Source organism: Rousettus aegyptiacus, unplaced genomic scaffold, assembly GCF_014176215.1.
Source record: "Rousettus aegyptiacus isolate mRouAeg1 unplaced genomic scaffold, mRouAeg1.p scaffold_m13_p_12, whole genome shotgun sequence".
NCBI classification, from domain to species: domain Eukaryota; kingdom Metazoa; phylum Chordata; class Mammalia; order Chiroptera; family Pteropodidae; genus Rousettus; species Rousettus aegyptiacus.
In genome coordinates this window covers 1948642-1966391 of record NW_023416287.1, presented here as the reverse complement: position 1 = coordinate 1966391, position 17750 = coordinate 1948642, and the positions used below count along the sequence as shown (strand labels likewise).

Below are 17750 nucleotides of genomic sequence, written 5' to 3'. Positions count from 1 at the left end.
TTTTAGCTCATACTGTTAATACAATGGGAGTTCTCATAGGACTCAGATGGAAAAGAAGAGTAAAAGCGAATAATACTCCTAAGAAAAATGGCTGAATTCATTGACTACTTCCTTGGTCAGATAGAAGTACTTAGCATATAATTATCTCATTTAATCTTCATAACAAATATGTGAAGTAGGTATTAGTATTCTTATTTCACAGCTAAGGAAACTGAGGCAAGCACGGTTAAATAACTTGCCCAATGTTAAAATAGGGAGACAGAAACCTATGATTCGAATCCAAGGTATGACTCCTTGCACTTGACCTCGTCCTCTTTCACTCCCTAAGTAAAGTAAACATGAACTCAATCGTCCAATGTGTCCCGCATACCTACAAGGTACCAGGCGCAGCGCCGTGAATACTGTTCTGCCATTACCAAAAGTGTTAAAGATTTATGTTACCTATCCTTCCACGCCCATTTCTGAGATTAAATAACCTGCATTAAGTTTACCTTCTCTTGTCTCCAAGCATGCCATTTACAAGGTTGAGAAAAATCCTGCAATCCTAATAAATAAAAAAAGACTTTGAAAATGGGCAGTAATTTTTAAAAACTATTGTTAATTTGTTATTTTTGTACGACTTACTGTTTCAAATTCAGAGTCTTTAATTCCTTTAAATGCATTAGCAATGAAATCCATGGAAAACCAATGACACGCGAGTTCGCGTCTTTGTTTTTCTGTAGTCATCCTGCATAAAGCTTCTACGATACCTACTTGTAAGTCGTAATCTTTTAAAAAAAAATTACTGTATTATTTGACGTTATGAAAATTAAGAGTTTATAAAAGTCAATATATTTTATAAGGTATCAGAACAAGAGACATACAGAAAATATTAGGGTAATTTACTCATCTTTTGTCATTTTCTTCACATGAATTAGAACTAGCTCATCATTACAGGAACGCATAGAGCCCAAATAACAAGTTCCCTAACAGAAGGGTGAATTTTTTTTTTTAAAGAATATTTTCAAAAGACACTCCTATATATTCAAAGACTATGAAATATTGCATTATTAGAGCTGTGAATTGTAAAATAAGTCATACAATGGTCTATAAAAATCATAGAACCTCTGTGTCCCTTTTGTGTAATGAGATTTACAGTTATTCTGAAGTACTTTAAAGCAGTGGTTTCTTCTATATGTAAATCACTAAGTCAAAATTTTCTCATTTGAAACTTAGGAAAGAAAGTTTGAGTTTTAACACATTGTTAAACACATTGTTTAACAAGAAATCTATCAATCCTAAGAATAAACTTTCTAACTTCATAAAATACCATTTAAGGAATTTCTTAGCAAAAGTAATTCAAACCTATTGAAAAATTAAGTTATAATCCAGAAATCTGTTAGGTACAAATTACATTTAACAAGTCCTACTGTAATGCTTAATTATTATTTCAGTTCCACAAATATTTATCTTTTAATTACTTATTACAGTAATTAATAATTACTTGATTAGTTAATAATTCCCTCATAGTTCACTACATTAATATAGTTTGACTGAAAAACATTTTCTAGGAAATTTGAAATATTTCCAAATATAAACCTTTTGAAAAACTTACCTCCGGCATCTAAAATCCTCTCTCCCATATTACTCCTGTGAATCAAAACAACAGATTATGTACTAAACTAGTATCAATTAAACAGAAAGTCAATATATTTGGGGGGAAATATTTCACTAAAATTTATAATTGGCTGGTATCATAGACTGTTGCAGAAAGTATATCCATAAAATATATTAGAAACCTACAACAGTTTATCAATTTCAATTAATGAAATGCATGGTTGTCTTATTGCCTTATAAACATCCTTTAAATTCCTGACTTGAACTACTAAAGAAATATAATACAAATTATTACATGAGAATTAACATTTCTTGGTTAGACAGTATTTTCCTGGCATCTGGAGGCATTTTGTCGAGCATAGCATTCATTTTTTTTATAGTCTAGAAAAGAAAAAAAGAGATAATCCATTAATTTTTATATTCAGTGAAATATTTAAGTATTTAGGAAAACATTCCAGGTAAACTTAGAAGTCTATTTTTTTTTCTTAATTATAAGATTTTATGCAGGGAATGGAGAATACAGGAAAGAATGTAAATATAAAATAGTGAACACAAAAACATAAAACTTAGAATATCAAAAATAGAATATACCATGATTTCTATATACTTAAAGCAGTTACTATTTTTGCAATGACACGTTATCACTTTATTATAAGAACTAGGAAAGTAAAAAAATGTTACATTAATATTTGTTCTTATGGTTATACACATGTACAGACATCTATACACTATTATGAGTTATTTCTAGCATTTAAATACTTAAGAATTGCTAAGATCTAGATGGTATATTTGTGTATGAGCAATAGGCCTACATAAACACATATGGTTAACGTAAATGCATGTTAGGCAATGAATTAACAACAAAAATATACTACATGATCATTTAATGCCAACCCTAAATATTCAATTTGATAATTGCTACCAAATTTTCTTCATATTCTCATTTTTAGGTTTGAAAAGAAAAGCTAACAAATGACTTTACCTCCTGATGAATACAAATATTCACCCTTGAGTCAATAATTAGGGCACAAATTCGAGGGACGAAACTTTCCACTACTTGCCTTTTACCTGAAAGTATTAAATTATTGATAAGTGTTAATTTAAATACTTTTAAACGACAGACTTGACTTATATGAGTTAATGGAAAGAAAGTACCAATTCAGTTCACAAGGCCCACTTGACTGGCCTGGGCGTCAGGAAGCATGAGATTCAGGGCTGGTTCTGCCACTAACTAGCTATGTGGCTTTGGGGAAAAAAAATACATTCAACGGATGGGACGGATCTTACTTCTGGCAGAGAGATCCAAATTCAGCTTCTCCTTTTGTGCACACAAGGCAGCAATACTTTTTTGGATGAAATGAATATAAAAGTAGAAACTTCCATCTTGAGGTTTTGAGAAAACTGGCCTCATTATAGTCATACCTCAAAAACATCATAATAGTCATCACCTCTCAACAACATGAAGATCTTAATATCTTGAGCTATTTCTAAATGTTAATCCTATTCTCAAAAGACAAGTCTTTATCAATATTAAATATATTCAAAGGAATTTTCCACATGCTATTTTATAATGTAAATTTTAAAAATAATTTTATGGTGATACCACAACAAAAATATCCAACCTTCCAAAGTGACTACATTGAAAGAAAAAAAAATCAATTAGGTAAAAAGGTGTAATTTAAAAAACCTGTTGGATCACCGTATCACTGGTAGTTTAGGCCTATTCTCCCCTGAAAATGTAGGAATTTAGACCTGACACCGCCAATGATCTTTTAAAATGTTCTGGCATTAAAGGTAGCAAATAGTGACTATTCCTTTATTTATAAATAATTCACCAGCCTCAGAAACCTCAGGCAACACAGATAAACTGGGACTGACTGCTCACCGACTAGCCACAAGGGAAAAAAGACAAAACTCATTCTCAGTGTACTATTGAAAATTTTGTTCCATTAGCTCGAGGGTTAGCAGACTACAGCCTATGAACCAAATCCACCCCACCGACCATTTCTGTATTATTCACCAGCAGGTACTCTGTGCAAATATTTGAATCTATCATGTTTAATTGAACCAGTGGTGTCCAGGTGAATTTCAGGCACTTTCATGAACTTGGCCATCATCACATATCATTGAATGATTTCGGTAAATAGCTCTGGCTCTACCCCAAATTACAATGTGAAATCATGGGATATGAGAACTTACACGTCAGTAAAATCGTTTCAATGAAACTAAGGTTATCTGGTTCACAATTAATGCCAAGGTGCTTTCTATATTTCCTGGGCTGTCAAAAGTTAAACCAAAAGTGATATCCATTCCCATGCAAATTTATAGGGGACATATATTTTTTCAAGTTTCCACACTGATATAAGTGCAGAGGGAAATTCCGTATGTGCGAATTCATTTAATTACGCAACCGAGGAGCTTCCATCTACTCTTTGACTGAAAGTCGTTAATCTGCAATGCAATGCCATTCTAAAATGCAAATACTAAGAATCTAAATTCTATAAACGCTTTCCAAGTGATGAATATGCTCAATTAAAATCATGCTCATTAATATTAGTATTTGTCATTATCTGCATGACATTTTCTAATGCAGTATACATTAAATCTCATTACAGATAAGCATAAGCAAATGATCATTTGCAATCAGTTTCAACAATAGCAAAAACTAACTTTGAACCTTAAGTGAAATGTCATCCCTTCAAGAAATAGTGCTATTCTCCTTATTAGTTTACCTGTATCACAAAAATATTGTACTCAATTATTATATTTTGAATTGCATCAATAAAACGTGTGGAAATTTGTTTCTTCCTTGTTGTATGAATACCTACATAATATCCTCGTTTTTTCTTGAACCACAAAGCCTAAAATATTTACTATCTGACCCTTTACAGAAAAGGTTTGTTGATTGATCCCAGAATCAGATAATGAATTCCTAATATTAGGGCAATAGTATGAGAATTGCAAAATTATACCAAAACTCTAACTGCAAATTGTTCCATAGAAATAAAATTTTTATTATACCTTCATCATTGATGTCATATATGACCTGAAAAGAAAGTGAATAATATTTAATTTATAACTATCTTATAAACTATTACAGATAGTATTAAAACAGGTTACATCCAAATTCACCACATGATTATTTAACATTTATGTATTAACTATTTAATCAGGATAAATGTTTAATACCATCTGAATAGACTAACCCAACTGCATCACAAACCAATCTATTAGTGACTTTTAGGCAGAGGGTATATAGAACACAAATTGTTTTTAATTAAACACATGCTTTATACCATCAAAGTGATTTTTTACCATCAAAAGATCAAATAAGTCTTCTATCATGTTTATAACACCTTCATCTTTTGAATTTCCTCGACTCAGAATAATCTCCTTGGATTTTTCAAACCAGACAACCATGTAAAAAAAGAAATATATATTAGTTACTTTAAATTCAACTTTGAGAATGTACATACCTTTATATAAATAGTAAACCTAGGAATAAAGAAACATTAGAACTCAAATACCAATATCATATCAAAACAAGCTTATGCTTTTAAAATCTTCGTTGTTTGGGGGTTTTGGTAACTCATTATATTTTCCATTGTTTGGGTGGGAATGGCTGAAGTTAACCCGAATTCCAGGTAGAAGACCTTAATTTTTTCCTTCACATTCCTAATTTGGGTACATTCATATAATTGATAAGAATAAATTATCACCAGTTAGATTTGGGCATTGTTGCTGTTTGAAAAGTTTTGATTTCACTTTTAATTCAGATATGAGTATAGACTACATCCCAAGTTCTGTTCTTGGCACTGGGTAGATAGCAGTGAACAAGAGAGACAAAAATCAATATCCTACATTCTAGCATGGCAGATGTACAGTAAATATTAAAAAAATAAAGTTAGACTGTGATTAATTTGAGCTAAAAAGAAAATAAAGCGAGGAAAGGTCTTAGGGGTCTTGTGACCTTAAATTCGCATGATTTGAGGTGCCTGTGTATAGTTTCCTTGTGATCTTTATCTTTGCAACAAATACCACAGGTTATAAAAATATTTGTTTTATCTCTAAGTTTTATATAAAGTCTCCATACTTATTTTTCAACAGTTTGAACCATTTATTGGAAAGCATACCTTTAATCATCTTTCCCTCACATGAATGTTACATATTCTATACTTATCTTTTGGACCAGTCCTTGTTTCATTAAAGTTTGAAGTCCGGCTTGCCCCAATATACTGATATTTTTGCCACATCTTCCAAAAGAAATCAAAATGGTTGAAACAGTTTGAATATCCTTTGTATTAAGTTCCTGAAATGAGAAGTATGCATTTAAACATCTATTGACACAAAATAGTGTGAAACTGGCATTTTGCTTTATAATAGGAGCTTTATAATCCTCACAAATCCTGGAAGTTAGCCATTATCACAATCTCCAAGGACAAAAGACAGAAGTGTGGTTTAAAAAAAGCAACCTGCCTAGAGCCATTGAACGACAAACTTAGTACGAAAATGCAGAGCTGTATAAATCCAAGAAACTTTAGACTGATACAAAGAATCAGTTACCTTCTATTCTAAAAAGCTCCTGAGTATCTAAGGGATACAAGAATTGTTTACTCAATCTTTGAGTCAAAGCAAGTCTCAGATACTGGATGAGACTGCCAATAATCACAATTTTACATATAAAACTGCCTTACACATGATAAATCAAGTCAAAGGTTTTGGATCATTTTTATTTTTGCAACCACCAGGCATTGTCCTTATAACATGAAGAATATGCTGACAGGTTTTTTAAAAAATAGATCGTTGTTTAAACCCCAAACAGGTTTAGGTAACTCTGTAAGCACAGTTTTTTGTATATTTTATTTAGAAAATAGGCCAATATGTCATTTGGAACTCTTCAAAAAAGTAAGCAAGTGGTGAAATAAACATTTATTTATATCATTATAAACAAGCTTTCCAAAACCTTTTTATTCATTTCTTCTAATAGAGTGCTTCTTCCTGGAAAGGAGATAGCGAACTGATGATTCTAACGATCATTCAACAGGAATATTTACCCTGCATATAAGGTCATCCAACTTGTGCAAGAACTGTTTGCTGCATTTAATCTTCACATCGTCACAAATGTCAATTTGTAAAAGTGTTTTCAAAGGTTTGAAATCATTTTTTCTTAAAGCATCATCGATGCATTTTTCCAACTGCTAGAGAAACATAGTTAATGGCACATATTGAATCAATGTCAAAATTAAGTCACGTTATGCAATCTAGCAATTTGATCATTGTTTTCACATCAAAATTCTCAGAAGAGCTTATACAATATCAACTCATTTAAAAAAACACATTCACTATTAAATTTGGAGTAACAGAGATTAACTTTTTTGGATAAGAGTCTACATAGGAAAAATATACTTTACTAATTTTCCACTTCCTATCTTAAATTGTAAAGTCATTGTTATGTTGAACTCAAAAAATTAATGAAAGAAAATAAACTTTATAGTAATATGTAATACCATGGATAAAACCTTCTCTCTCTCATTAACTTCTTAATGAGGTTTAAATAGTAAAAAAAAAAAGCACACAGGCAAAAGCACTATTTAGAAATTATGTCGACCAATATGATAAGCATTACACACATATTTATGATATTACACATTTACGGTCATGCTGCATAACAATGTTGTGGTCGACGACAGACCTCAAATAGGATGGTGGCTCCATAGGATTATAATGGAGCTGGAAACTTCCTATTGCCTCGTGACATCATAGCCACGGCAACCTATCACCGCACTCACGTGTTTGTGGCGAAGCTTGTGTAGACAAAACTACTCTGCTGCAGGTCGTATGAAGGTATAGCACATACAATTATGTACGGCACAGAAGCTAATGATAATAACAAATGACTGTTACTGGTTCACGCATTTACTTTGCTAAACTTTCTACTGTTATTTTAGAGCGCACTCTTTCTACTTAAAAGACAGACGTGCTGTAAGACAGTAGGCTGTCTTAGGTCGCCGGTAGCCTCCTATTTCATGCGTACTGCATCTCAATTGCATCATTTCCTCTTGTGTTCGATTTACTCTCGTGTTGGTTTATGAATTCAATGTGGCCTAAGTGTCCGGTGTTTACAAAGTCGACAGTAGTACAGTGGTGACCCAGGCTTTCACAGTCACCACCACTCAGTCATTCGCCCAGAGCAACAATTCCTGCAAGCTCCATTCGTAGTAAGTGCTGTACCATTTTCATCTTTTATACCATATTTGTCCTTACCTTTCCTATGTTTAGATACATACACGCCGCTGCTATAAGTGCCCACAGTGCTCAGTACAGGAACACGCTACACAAGCCTCGGAGCGCCAGGCCACGCCACACAGCATCGGTGTGTAGCAGGCCGCACCGCCCAGGCTAGTGTAAGCGTACCGTGATGTCCACACAACACAACTGCCCAACGGCGCATTTCACGGAAAGCACCCCCGTCATTTAAGCAGGGTGTGACTGTGTAAACTATAAAATCTGCCATCCCTGGTTTTAATGTAAATATCATTAATAAGGAAATTTCATACTACAATCTGATCACCAGACTTGGTGGTGAATTGCATACGAGTTAAATGTATTAAAACTTACTCTTTACCTAAATGGAACTACCTTATGAGCTTAAACCTTGTTATAAAATACCAGAAGTTATACATGAATCAGTGAACAATTCTTTTAAAAGATATATATACATACATATATATAATTAGCATCTACAATACTTTATTCTTAATACGGCATTAAAAACAAATCTATTGGAAAAAACAAATGGATAACATTTTAATTTATTCTACTCTCAACCATTTCATGAAAACAAGTAAGCTTTGTCTTTCCTAAAAATATAGCACTTAATACCTGTAAACAAACAAAGTGATTTTAGGAACTAAAATAAAACACTTGCTTTTGTTCTAGGACTACTTACCTGGAGATCTGGTCTTATTGGCATTTTGACTTAATTTTAAAATCACCAGACAAGACACCTGTAAAAAAACAAAAACACATACTGTCAGCATCTGTTCTATATATTTACAGTTTAAAAATCTTAACACACTCAAATAAGCATTGCTGTTTATAACAAAGGCAATACATACTATTTCTTTGAGTTCCTCACTGTTTAAGAAATTACTCATTTGAATCTGGCCAAAGAAGTTTTTAGAAAAAGCCTGAAAATCATTTATTCGCGCTTTCTCTTTTTATAAATTACTTAAACATCAAGAGCCCTGCTAGAATGTCACAAAACTAGTGAAAGACGATAACCTGGATCTCCTTCATCTGAGATTCCTGTTACATATATTCAGAAAAAAGATCTCAAACAACCTGACTTTACACCTCGAGGAACTAGAAAAATGAGAAAAAGAACTAAGCCCAATGTTAGCAGAAGGAAGGAAATAACAAAGATCAGAGTAGAAATAAATCACATACAAACTAAAAAGACAAAAGGTCCATGAAACTAAGAGCTGAGTTTTTGAGAAGATAAAACAAAAAAATAAACATTTAGTCACCAAGGGGGGGAGGGGAAGGACTGAAATAAATTTACAAATGAAAGAGGAAACATTACAACTTACATCACAGAAATACCTAGGACCAGAAGAGACTACATGAACAATTATAGGCCAATAAATTGGATCACCTGGAAGAAATGGCAGCTATAAGAAACATCCAAAGTATCAAGACTAACTCAGAAAATCTGAATAGATCAATTCCTAGTAAAGAGATTGAATCAGTAATAAAGAAAACTCTCAACAAAGAAAAGTCCAGGACTAGATGGCTTCATTGATAAATTCTACCAAACATTTAAAGACCACCAGTCCTTCTCAAACTCTTCAAAAAACAAAACACACACACACACACACACACACACACACGCACAAAAACAGAAAAAGAAGAAACATTTCTAAATTCATTTTAAGAACCAGTATTGCCCCAATACCAAAGCCAGACAAAGATGCTATAAGAAATTACAAAGTGCTGAAAGAAAAACTGAAAAACTAGAATTCCATAGGTAGCAAAAATGCTATTCCAAAATAAAAAGAATCATCCTATTTATATTAAAACATATCACAACGTCACAATTACTAAAAGACAATATTAACAGGAAATAGACAAATGGATCAATAAAACAAAACAGAATCCAAATCCTAACACCCAAGCATATACTGGAAGTTCACATGAGTAAGGTGGTTTTGCAAATCAGATGGAGAAAGGACAACTTGTCAAATTGTATGAAGAAATTAATTCACTATATAGAAAAATAAAATTGGTCTTCTATCTCCTGCCACTCACAAAAATAAGCTCTAGGTGAATTAACCACTTAACGTAAAATGTAAATGTCTAAAAACTATCACAAGGAAATATAGGATAGTTCTCGGTCTTTGCACTACGTGGAGATTTAAGACAGAAAAATCACAAAGCATGAAAAGTGACAGATATCATGTTTTTGTACATCATTGTCTTCTTACTCACACACACATTTCTCTTACGAAGCACACAGGAATCTCTCTTCACTCAGAAGCCAGTACTCAGTACTGGCCCAGCAAGTCCTATAACCACAAACGGCTCCACGCTAACTCCCACTCTTCAGGCCCCAAAAAACACCTCCCTCGCCCATGCCTGTGAAAAAAGGGGACTACGGTTAATTACGCTGTTGTTTATTTTGTGTATGTTAGAAATCTTCCCTAATAACAAGTTTAAAGGATTCTGGGGTGGAGAGGAGAGGCCCAAACAATGCAGAGAAGGTTGTAGGCAGTGCTGATCCTTGCATTTCATTTTACTTCAGAGTTTAAGTAGAATTTGAGCAACCTAAGTGCTCAGGTCAGAGAAAAGACATTAATTATCAAATCCTTCCTCTGATGGAGTTTACAGTTGATCCTAGATTAATGAAGAGCTGCTTCTTAATAAAGCCAAATGTCCATTGTCTTGCTTCTCTTTTTATTCCAACTTGTAGCTCTGGACAGTGTTTGCAACAGTTGCACAGTGACTAAGGAAACTTTAGTAGCTCTAAGAATTCACAGTATTCTTTAATTTGTATATACGTAAATCTAGACATAACTGCATGAACATGATGTGAACTTTTTATAATGGCAGTTAGATGGCAAGCAAACACTAGAATAGTGACTAAGTTTATTTTTATAAAAATATTAAGATTTACCTATTCAAAAATAATTTATTAAAACAATTTTCAGATTAATATTCATTAATAATTTGTTTACCTTATTTTTAAGAATTACTATTTCAGAAAGTTTTAAAGAATATTTTGTTGTTTTCGTGTTTTGATGAAAATACACGCAAATTGGTATATTTTGAATAATTATGTTTATGCAGTTATCTTTGATATTTTCCCAACACTCAGTTATAAAACTAGCTTTACACGTTTTTCTATTTTGTTGCAATGATGGTATTTTGGTAAAATTGAAAACTAGAACATTTTATTTCACAATTTGAAAACTTGATTGAAAAGTTTAAATACTTGAAATATATGGTGGGGGCCTCCGTTTGTACCTTTTTCTTCGGCCAGCTACTGTTGGGGCAGGCCCTCATGGCTGGAACAATTGAATTTAAATGTAATTTTCGAAGTACTGAGAAAAAAATTATGGAACAGAAAAATTACTTATGGCCAACAGGCACATAAAGCCAAAAAGTCCGATTCATTTCTAGTCTACTTTTGTGCAAAAAGTCAGTCGAGGAAAGGAAAATTACTCAGTATCTACGCAGATTTTTTTAAAAGGAAACCATCCAGTGGCTCCTCCCTCCCGAGGCTGAATCCAATAGAGCCGAAAATTTAGTGCTGCCCATTAAACAAATCGATGATTAGCAACTGAAAGTGAAGGCTAATTCTAGAAAGAAACAAAAGTGATACATTTATCTTCCCACCATTATGAGTAAAGTTTAGAATAGCTTCGTGAAATACTATGTAACAGAACAAGGAATAACAGAAAGACACAGGAAACCAGCCTAGAATAATTTTTACAGGTTTTTTTTTGTTTGTTTTTGGTCAACCAAGCAGGCTTTGAGCCCTGGTCTACTTACAGGCAAAATAGAGGCCCAGTGACCAGATGACTGTATTCACAGGCAGAAAAGAGATTACAGTTAAAAAAAAACAAACAAAAAGACCCCAAGACGGATAGGGGAGGCACCTATTTTTTCCCTAATGCTGATCGCATGCAAGCAACAATAGATCAATGCGACGTCCTCTCTACCATCTTATAGACATGCGACCTTCTCAAAAGTGAAAGAGACCAACCAAAGGGGGGGGGACTCTGTCTCCGCTCATCGTGACTAAAATGCTAACGAAGTTCTTTAATAACATTTCCAACAGCACCGCCCGCCCCGCAGCCCAGCACACAGACCCCCGGGTACGGCGGACACCCAGGACAGAGCGGGACGCGGCGCCGCAGCAGGTGCGGGCACTTAGCTCTCCCGCCGCCGCCCGAGCGCGCGGCGCCGAGGCGCACCTGCGGCAGGTGCACTGTTGCGGGGCGCTCCCCCCACCCCGACTCCCGGGGCGGGTCCCCCCGACCCAACGCGGGGCCCCGCCCTGGAACGGCGCGGGCCGCAGCGGCGCAGGCTGCCCCGCGTTCCGACCCGCGCGAACCGGGCCAGGCCGGACACGGTCCTGGGGAGGGCTCGCGTCCCGGGTGCCGCCCCGAACCCCGCACTTCCCGGCCCGCGCGCGTCCCCGTGGCCCCCGCCCCGGACGCCGGCCAGGGCGAGCGCGGCGCGGGCGGCCCGAGGCCCCGCGGCCCTCCCGACGCCCGCCCGGGGTCCCCGCGCCGGCCGTTTCCACAGCGGGCGCGCCTCAACCGTCGGGGCCGGCCGGCCCGCAGCCCGCCCGCGCCCCCGCGCGCCCCGCCGTCGGGGAAGGCCGCCGAGGCGCGGGGCTCACCGCCGAGTCGGAGCCCGCCGCGCGGAGCCGCGAGGGCCGAGACCGTTGCCGCCGCCCGCCGTCGCGTCTCCGCGCCTCAGCGTGCGCCGCGCTATTTACAGGCGGCCGACGGGAGGCGGGAACGGCCCGTCCAATCGGCGCCGCGAGCGGTCGGCGCCGCGTCCAATCAGCGCCGCCGCCCGGCCAGGCCCCGCCCCTCGCGCCCGTTGCCGGCGCCCGTTGCCTGCGCGCGAGCCGCTCCGGGCCGGAGCCGGGCTTGGCTTCTGGCCTCGAGGGAGCGGGCTGCAGCGTCCCCGTCCCCGACCCCGTCCCCGTCCCCGACCCCGCAGCGGCCCCGCCGCGAAAGCCGCACCCCGCGGACGCGCCGCGCGCGGAGGCGCCAGCGCCCCCTCCCTTCTCCGCTCCGCTCCCGTGGTGCGGACGCGCCCGAGCACCCCGGCCTGCCAGCCAGAGGGGCCGGAGGGAGACGGCAGGCCCCAGGAGACCCCAGGGATCCCCACAACCGCCCGAGAGGGCTGGACAGGACGGCGGAGACCGGGGCACCTGCCGAACCTGCGAGGACGCGAGGGTCCCCCTCCCTTACAGAGTCCCACACCGCGGGCCGGCAGAGGGCAGCAGAGCCAAGCCCGGGCATGTCCCCTCCAACCACCGAGCCCGACCGCCCCGCCCCCTGCCACGACACGCCCACGTCACGCTCCCTCCCTGCCGACCGCGCCCGACTGTCACGTCTCGGTGGCTTCGCCCCGCCTGGCTGCCACACCCCTCGGCTGTCCCGGCCCGTGGGTCTCAGGCCTGGGTTTCCTCATTAGCTAGAACCCCAGACCGCTGGGTCCCATTAGTCTGAGGTCATCCAGGTGTGGTACTGAGCATAATCGTCAACAATATATTCCAGGCTTTTTAGAATGTTTCCATTTAAAGTATCAGTTTAAATGATAAAAGCAATGATGCCTACAGTGTAAAATATACAAGCAATTCAGAAATGGATACAGCAGACACGTACTCCAAAAATTAAAAGTAGTGGTTTCTTGCCACATTTTAGTAGAGAAAAATGAGCCCTTTTTATTGTTTCATGTGTTCAAAAAACATGGACATTGTAAACAGTTAACAACCATAAAGAAGGAAGAAGTCCTATCACTTTAATCTTGTTTGTTTTTAAATAGGTTTTTAGATTATAGTGCTATAGAAAATTGCATCATCAAAATTGGGCTTTCAATTAAACAAGCACTTATTGGGAACATCACCTGGCAGAACACGTGGATTCTGGTGTTGGTTTGAATGCCAACTTTGATGTTTAACATCTGTGGGACTTTAGGTGAATTACTTGGACCTCTGTGAGCTTCTCTCTCTTCAGCAGAGGAAATGGGAATATTATCTACTAGGTAGTGTAATTTTTCAGAATTAAATGATATCAACTATAGCACCTAGCAATAAAGTTAGTTTCCTTCTTGCGTGTGCAAGGCTTTGTACTGGGGGGAGGGTCACAATCCAAGGGAGGCAGATACACACACGGGACTCAACAAGCAGTGTGAGAGTACAATAACTAGCTCATCCCTTATATTCCTCTAGAGCTTTCTTCATGTGTGACCTGGCTAAGAGATTGCATTTCAGTTATTCAAAGACATAGACAACCGTACTACTGAAGCTGAGTTATCAGCATACGATTTTTTTTTTTTTTGGCAAGGCACTAAATTTGACCTTTTTTGGAAGACATGTGAAATGATTTAAACAATCATGAAGTTTCTAAAACCGTGTTTCTATTAGATCACAAGAAAAACACATTCCAGCTAACAGCTTGTGCACATATACTTTAATATTTAGATGGGTGACATCATCTTAAATGACAGACATTAAAATATGTGTGAGGCGACAACCCAACAATTGCACAATCCACAGATTTTTAACATCTAAACAATATATTCATGTTTTAGGGTCTGAAAGTTCTCCTTAAGCTGAACTTTATCAACCAGGCAAGTATATTTAAGTTTTTAAATTTAAAAAATGTTGGTATTTCTTAAAAGGCACGTTGAGGTTCTCTTAACATCAAAGACGTAACATTTGGTTTATATTCCATGATAGAACCTTTACACACCACCACCTTTGGCCATTCTGACCCTTAAATATGAGAACTCTAGACAATTGTCTTGCACTCTGGCCCAGGGCCAAGGGCATAGCAGCCAAGGCCCTCACAGCCTTGCCGACCTAATTGGACAGTTAAACAACAGGAAATGCAACCAGGCGTCTCTCCCCCTGGCATGTCAATGTCCTATGCAGCGCTAATCACCAAAAGTTGTTCAATTTAATCACAATATTTTAAATCAAAATTCAGTGTCATTAGAAGGTACTCCCTCTAGATCAGAAAGCCTCCCTCCCTCTTCTTGGAATTTTAGAAACATAAAAGTTGCCATTGGAAAAAACCAATGAGTTAAAAGGCAAAAATTCATCTTTTATGTGTTGATTTGACACGTCAACAAGTATTCAAAAATTTAGAGTGAATTCACTGGTGACAGCTGTCACAAAATTAACCACAACTTGTTTCAACTGTATCATAATTAAATTTCGCATACTGGAGGCCTCATCCACCTCAGCTGGGTTTCCACACCTCACCACTGACACCCGCTGTCAGAGTGACTACCACTGGGCACCAAAAGAAATCACCAGCCCCTCACTGGGAGTTTTAAGTCATTGTGGCACTCTGCAAGGGACGAGGGCCTGGACTTCTTGGGTGGAGAGTAAATAAAAAGAAAAGCATTTAACATTCTACAGCGGAAAAGCAGGGCCAGACAATGTTAGAAAGCCTATCTGAAGGCACAGGTCACTGGCAGGTAACTAATAAAACCAGGCGTCCAGAAGTACAATTTAGAACAATTAAAAAGCATAAATATTTGTGAATTATTTTTCCTCCAGTGCTCTGGCTATGACTGAAAAAAAAAAACGCTGGCATTTTCTGATGCTTAAGAAGACAGAGTCATCTCAATGACCAAAAAGGTAATTGAAAAGGTCATTGTCGCCTGAAATTCTATAGAGTTGCCTGAAAATTGAAATAACTTAAGGCAGGATTTCTTAAAATGTTTAGGCAGTTTCGAACCTAAACAACGTCGTGATAACATGCAGATAGATATACATAATGACCAAACGTGTCCGAGTGAAGTGTGTGAAGTGGGAAGAGAAACTGCAGAGGGCTGTTTTGCTGTTTTAAAAGCTTAAAGCTGTCCCTCTTTCTCAGCTGTGACGTAGGAGACACAGGGCCTAACCAGGGCAGCCTGAACTCCCGGGATGGCTGTGTGATGACTGAAGAGGCATAAATTTCTTGCCTATTAATAGTTTCCCGTGAGAAGCCCAGAGGCTGGCAAGCAGACGTGGTCTCAGGTTTTCCTCGAGAATGCCTCAAGGGAGCGCCAGGGGGTCACATCGTATATCCTGTTCACAGTGGGCACAAATACACAACACTGAATTTGTATTTTTAGCGTATTAGATCCAGAATGTTCCTGAGAAGGCATTCGCTAAGGGTAAACGATCCCAGCATCACAATGATAATAAATTACACCTATGTTTACAGAGACCCAATCAAGACACATGCAGAAGTCACTCGCTTTCTTAGCAAGAGAACGCAGGTCTTCCCCGCGAAAGACCCCGCCTGGGCTCGGTCCAGAGGGCCCCGCCCTCCGTGCGTCTACCCACCCGGCACCCTCCCCCAGCACGTGACACACTCAGCCTTCTGGCCACCTGAGGCTACTTTTTCACCAAGTGACACACGCATTCAAGTATATGTCCGGATGGCCTCTGCCAGGGGACCTTGCCGTGGGACATGAGATCAGACCACTTAGGTTTGGGGGTGCGGTGCGGGGAAGAGCAGCTACCTATGCTGCGAGAGCCCTGCAAGGAAGCGACGGCGGGCGCGGCTCGGTGCACGGGCGCCAGGTCCCTGGGCCTGCGGCTCAGATGAAGTGGATCCAGCTCCCCTCGCACTCTCCGCGGGGCATGTGCAGCGCGTGCTTGCGGCACGTGAGGCTGTAGTCGCGGCCGCCGTTGTTGTCCCAGTACTCGGAGCCGGCCACCCGGTAGCGCAGCGCGAAGTGCACGCGGGAGCCGAGTGCCAGCAGGAAGGGCGGCACCGGGAAGCCAAAGGCGAAGACGTCTTCGGAGCCCCCGGAACCTGCCGGTCCCCGCCACCTCGCCACTGCCTCGTGGGCGCTGCGCCACTCGGAGAGAGTGTAGCGCACAGCCACCTGCTTCTCGAAGGCCACGTTGCGCACGCGCACCGTGCCGCTGACGCCCAGGTCGGAGCAGGTGACGCGCTCCAGGCACACGAGCTGCCGCCCCAGGCGCTCGCCGAAGTCGGCGGCCTGGATGGGCGGCGGGAAGTCGGGCACCAGGCACTGCAGGGTGAATTCCAGGTCCGGGCTGCTGCAGCAGAGGTCCGAGTTGATGGCCAGGCGCGACAGCACGTGCAGGGGCACCGACGGGTCGTCGCCCGCGTTGAACACTTTGACCTGCGCCAGCTCCAGGCCCAGCGCGTCGGCGAAGCGCACGCGGTGCTGCCGGCGGCAACCCGGCCGGCACGCGGCGCCCGGCGCCCCGGCGGCCTCCTGGCGTCGCTCGGGCGAGCTGGGCAGCGAGCGCGCGCGCCGCAGGATGATGGGCCTCAGGTGGGGGTCGCAGCCTGCCGGCGCGGGCGGCGGCGGCGGCGCGCGGCCCGGGCTCCTGGGGGGCCGGTAGGGCCGAGGCTCCGGGGCCGAGCCGCGGTCCAGGTCCGAGAGGCAACTGAGGCTCCGTGGGGCCGGCTTCCGGGACCCTGGGGCGGGGTGCAGGGTCGCGGAGCCCGAGACGCCGGACATGGCACAGCCGGCCGTCGGGCGATGGGGACGGCGGGACCTAGCGGCAGCCCTGCGACCCCGCGTCTGCTACCCCGGCGTCCCCGGCGGCGATCGGAAGCCCCGGGTGTCCGCTGCAACTGCGGCCTGCGGGGAACCCTGGGGACCCGCTGCGCCCTCCGCTCGTCGGTCACCTCTCCCCTGGAGTCCTCACCCGGGTCTTCCGCTTCCTGCAGCGAAAGAAGAGCTGGTTTCCCGAGAGATGAGCGCTGCCTCCAGGGCAAGCTTCCCGGGCCCACCCGGGGACGCACGGCGCCGCCTCCTTTTGCTTCCTCGGAGCTTCTTGCGGGGCAGGCTGCGTTCGCGGAGCGGCCCCTCCCACCTCCCCGGGGCGCCGCGTTACTTACATGGCTGCAACTTGTCGGTGCAACTTC

General features: G+C 41.3%; 2 protein-coding genes across 4 annotated transcripts in view; both read right to left on the bottom strand.

Moving 5' to 3' along the window:
• SYCP2 (synaptonemal complex protein 2) overlaps positions 1-13158 on the bottom strand; it is a 52619-nt gene extending 39461 nt beyond the window's left edge. Inside the window, exons 1-11 of one of the 3 annotated variants that reach the window (XM_016131687.2) lie at positions 13058-13158; positions 8546-8603; positions 6651-6794; positions 5777-5905; positions 4912-5016; positions 4618-4642; positions 2579-2664; positions 1892-1977; positions 1595-1629; positions 625-767; positions 492-544 (exon numbers count right to left, since the gene is read on the bottom strand). In XM_016131687.2, coding sequence (XP_015987173.2) covers positions 492-544; positions 625-767; positions 1595-1629; positions 1892-1977; positions 2579-2664; positions 4618-4642; positions 4912-5016; positions 5777-5905; positions 6651-6794; positions 8546-8569 — 830 coding nt within the window. In that variant the 5' untranslated portion in view covers positions 8570-8603; positions 13058-13158. Of the gene's footprint in view, positions 1-491; positions 545-624; positions 768-1594; positions 1630-1891; positions 1978-2578; positions 2665-4617; positions 4643-4911; positions 5017-5072; positions 5906-6650; positions 6795-8545; positions 8604-10086; positions 10700-13057 lie in introns of those variants that run through there. The other 2 variants (XM_036229219.1, XM_036229220.1) reach the window with 2 other exon arrangements.
• Positions 13159-14290: 1132 nt separating this feature from the next.
• On the bottom strand, positions 14291-17648 carry PPP1R3D (protein phosphatase 1 regulatory subunit 3D). Its single transcript, XM_016131693.2, has one exon. The coding sequence runs from the start codon at positions 17338-17340 to the stop codon at positions 16441-16443; it is 900 nt and encodes a 299-aa protein (XP_015987179.2). The 5' UTR covers positions 17341-17648; the 3' UTR covers positions 14291-16440.
• Positions 17649-17750: the final 102 nt, after the last annotated feature.

What these genes read in the sequence shown, in the direction of transcription:
- PPP1R3D (XM_016131693.2), bottom strand. Translation starts at nt 17,340, where the DNA reads ATGTCCGGCGTCTCGGGCTCCGCGACCCTGCACCCCGCCCCAGGGTCC.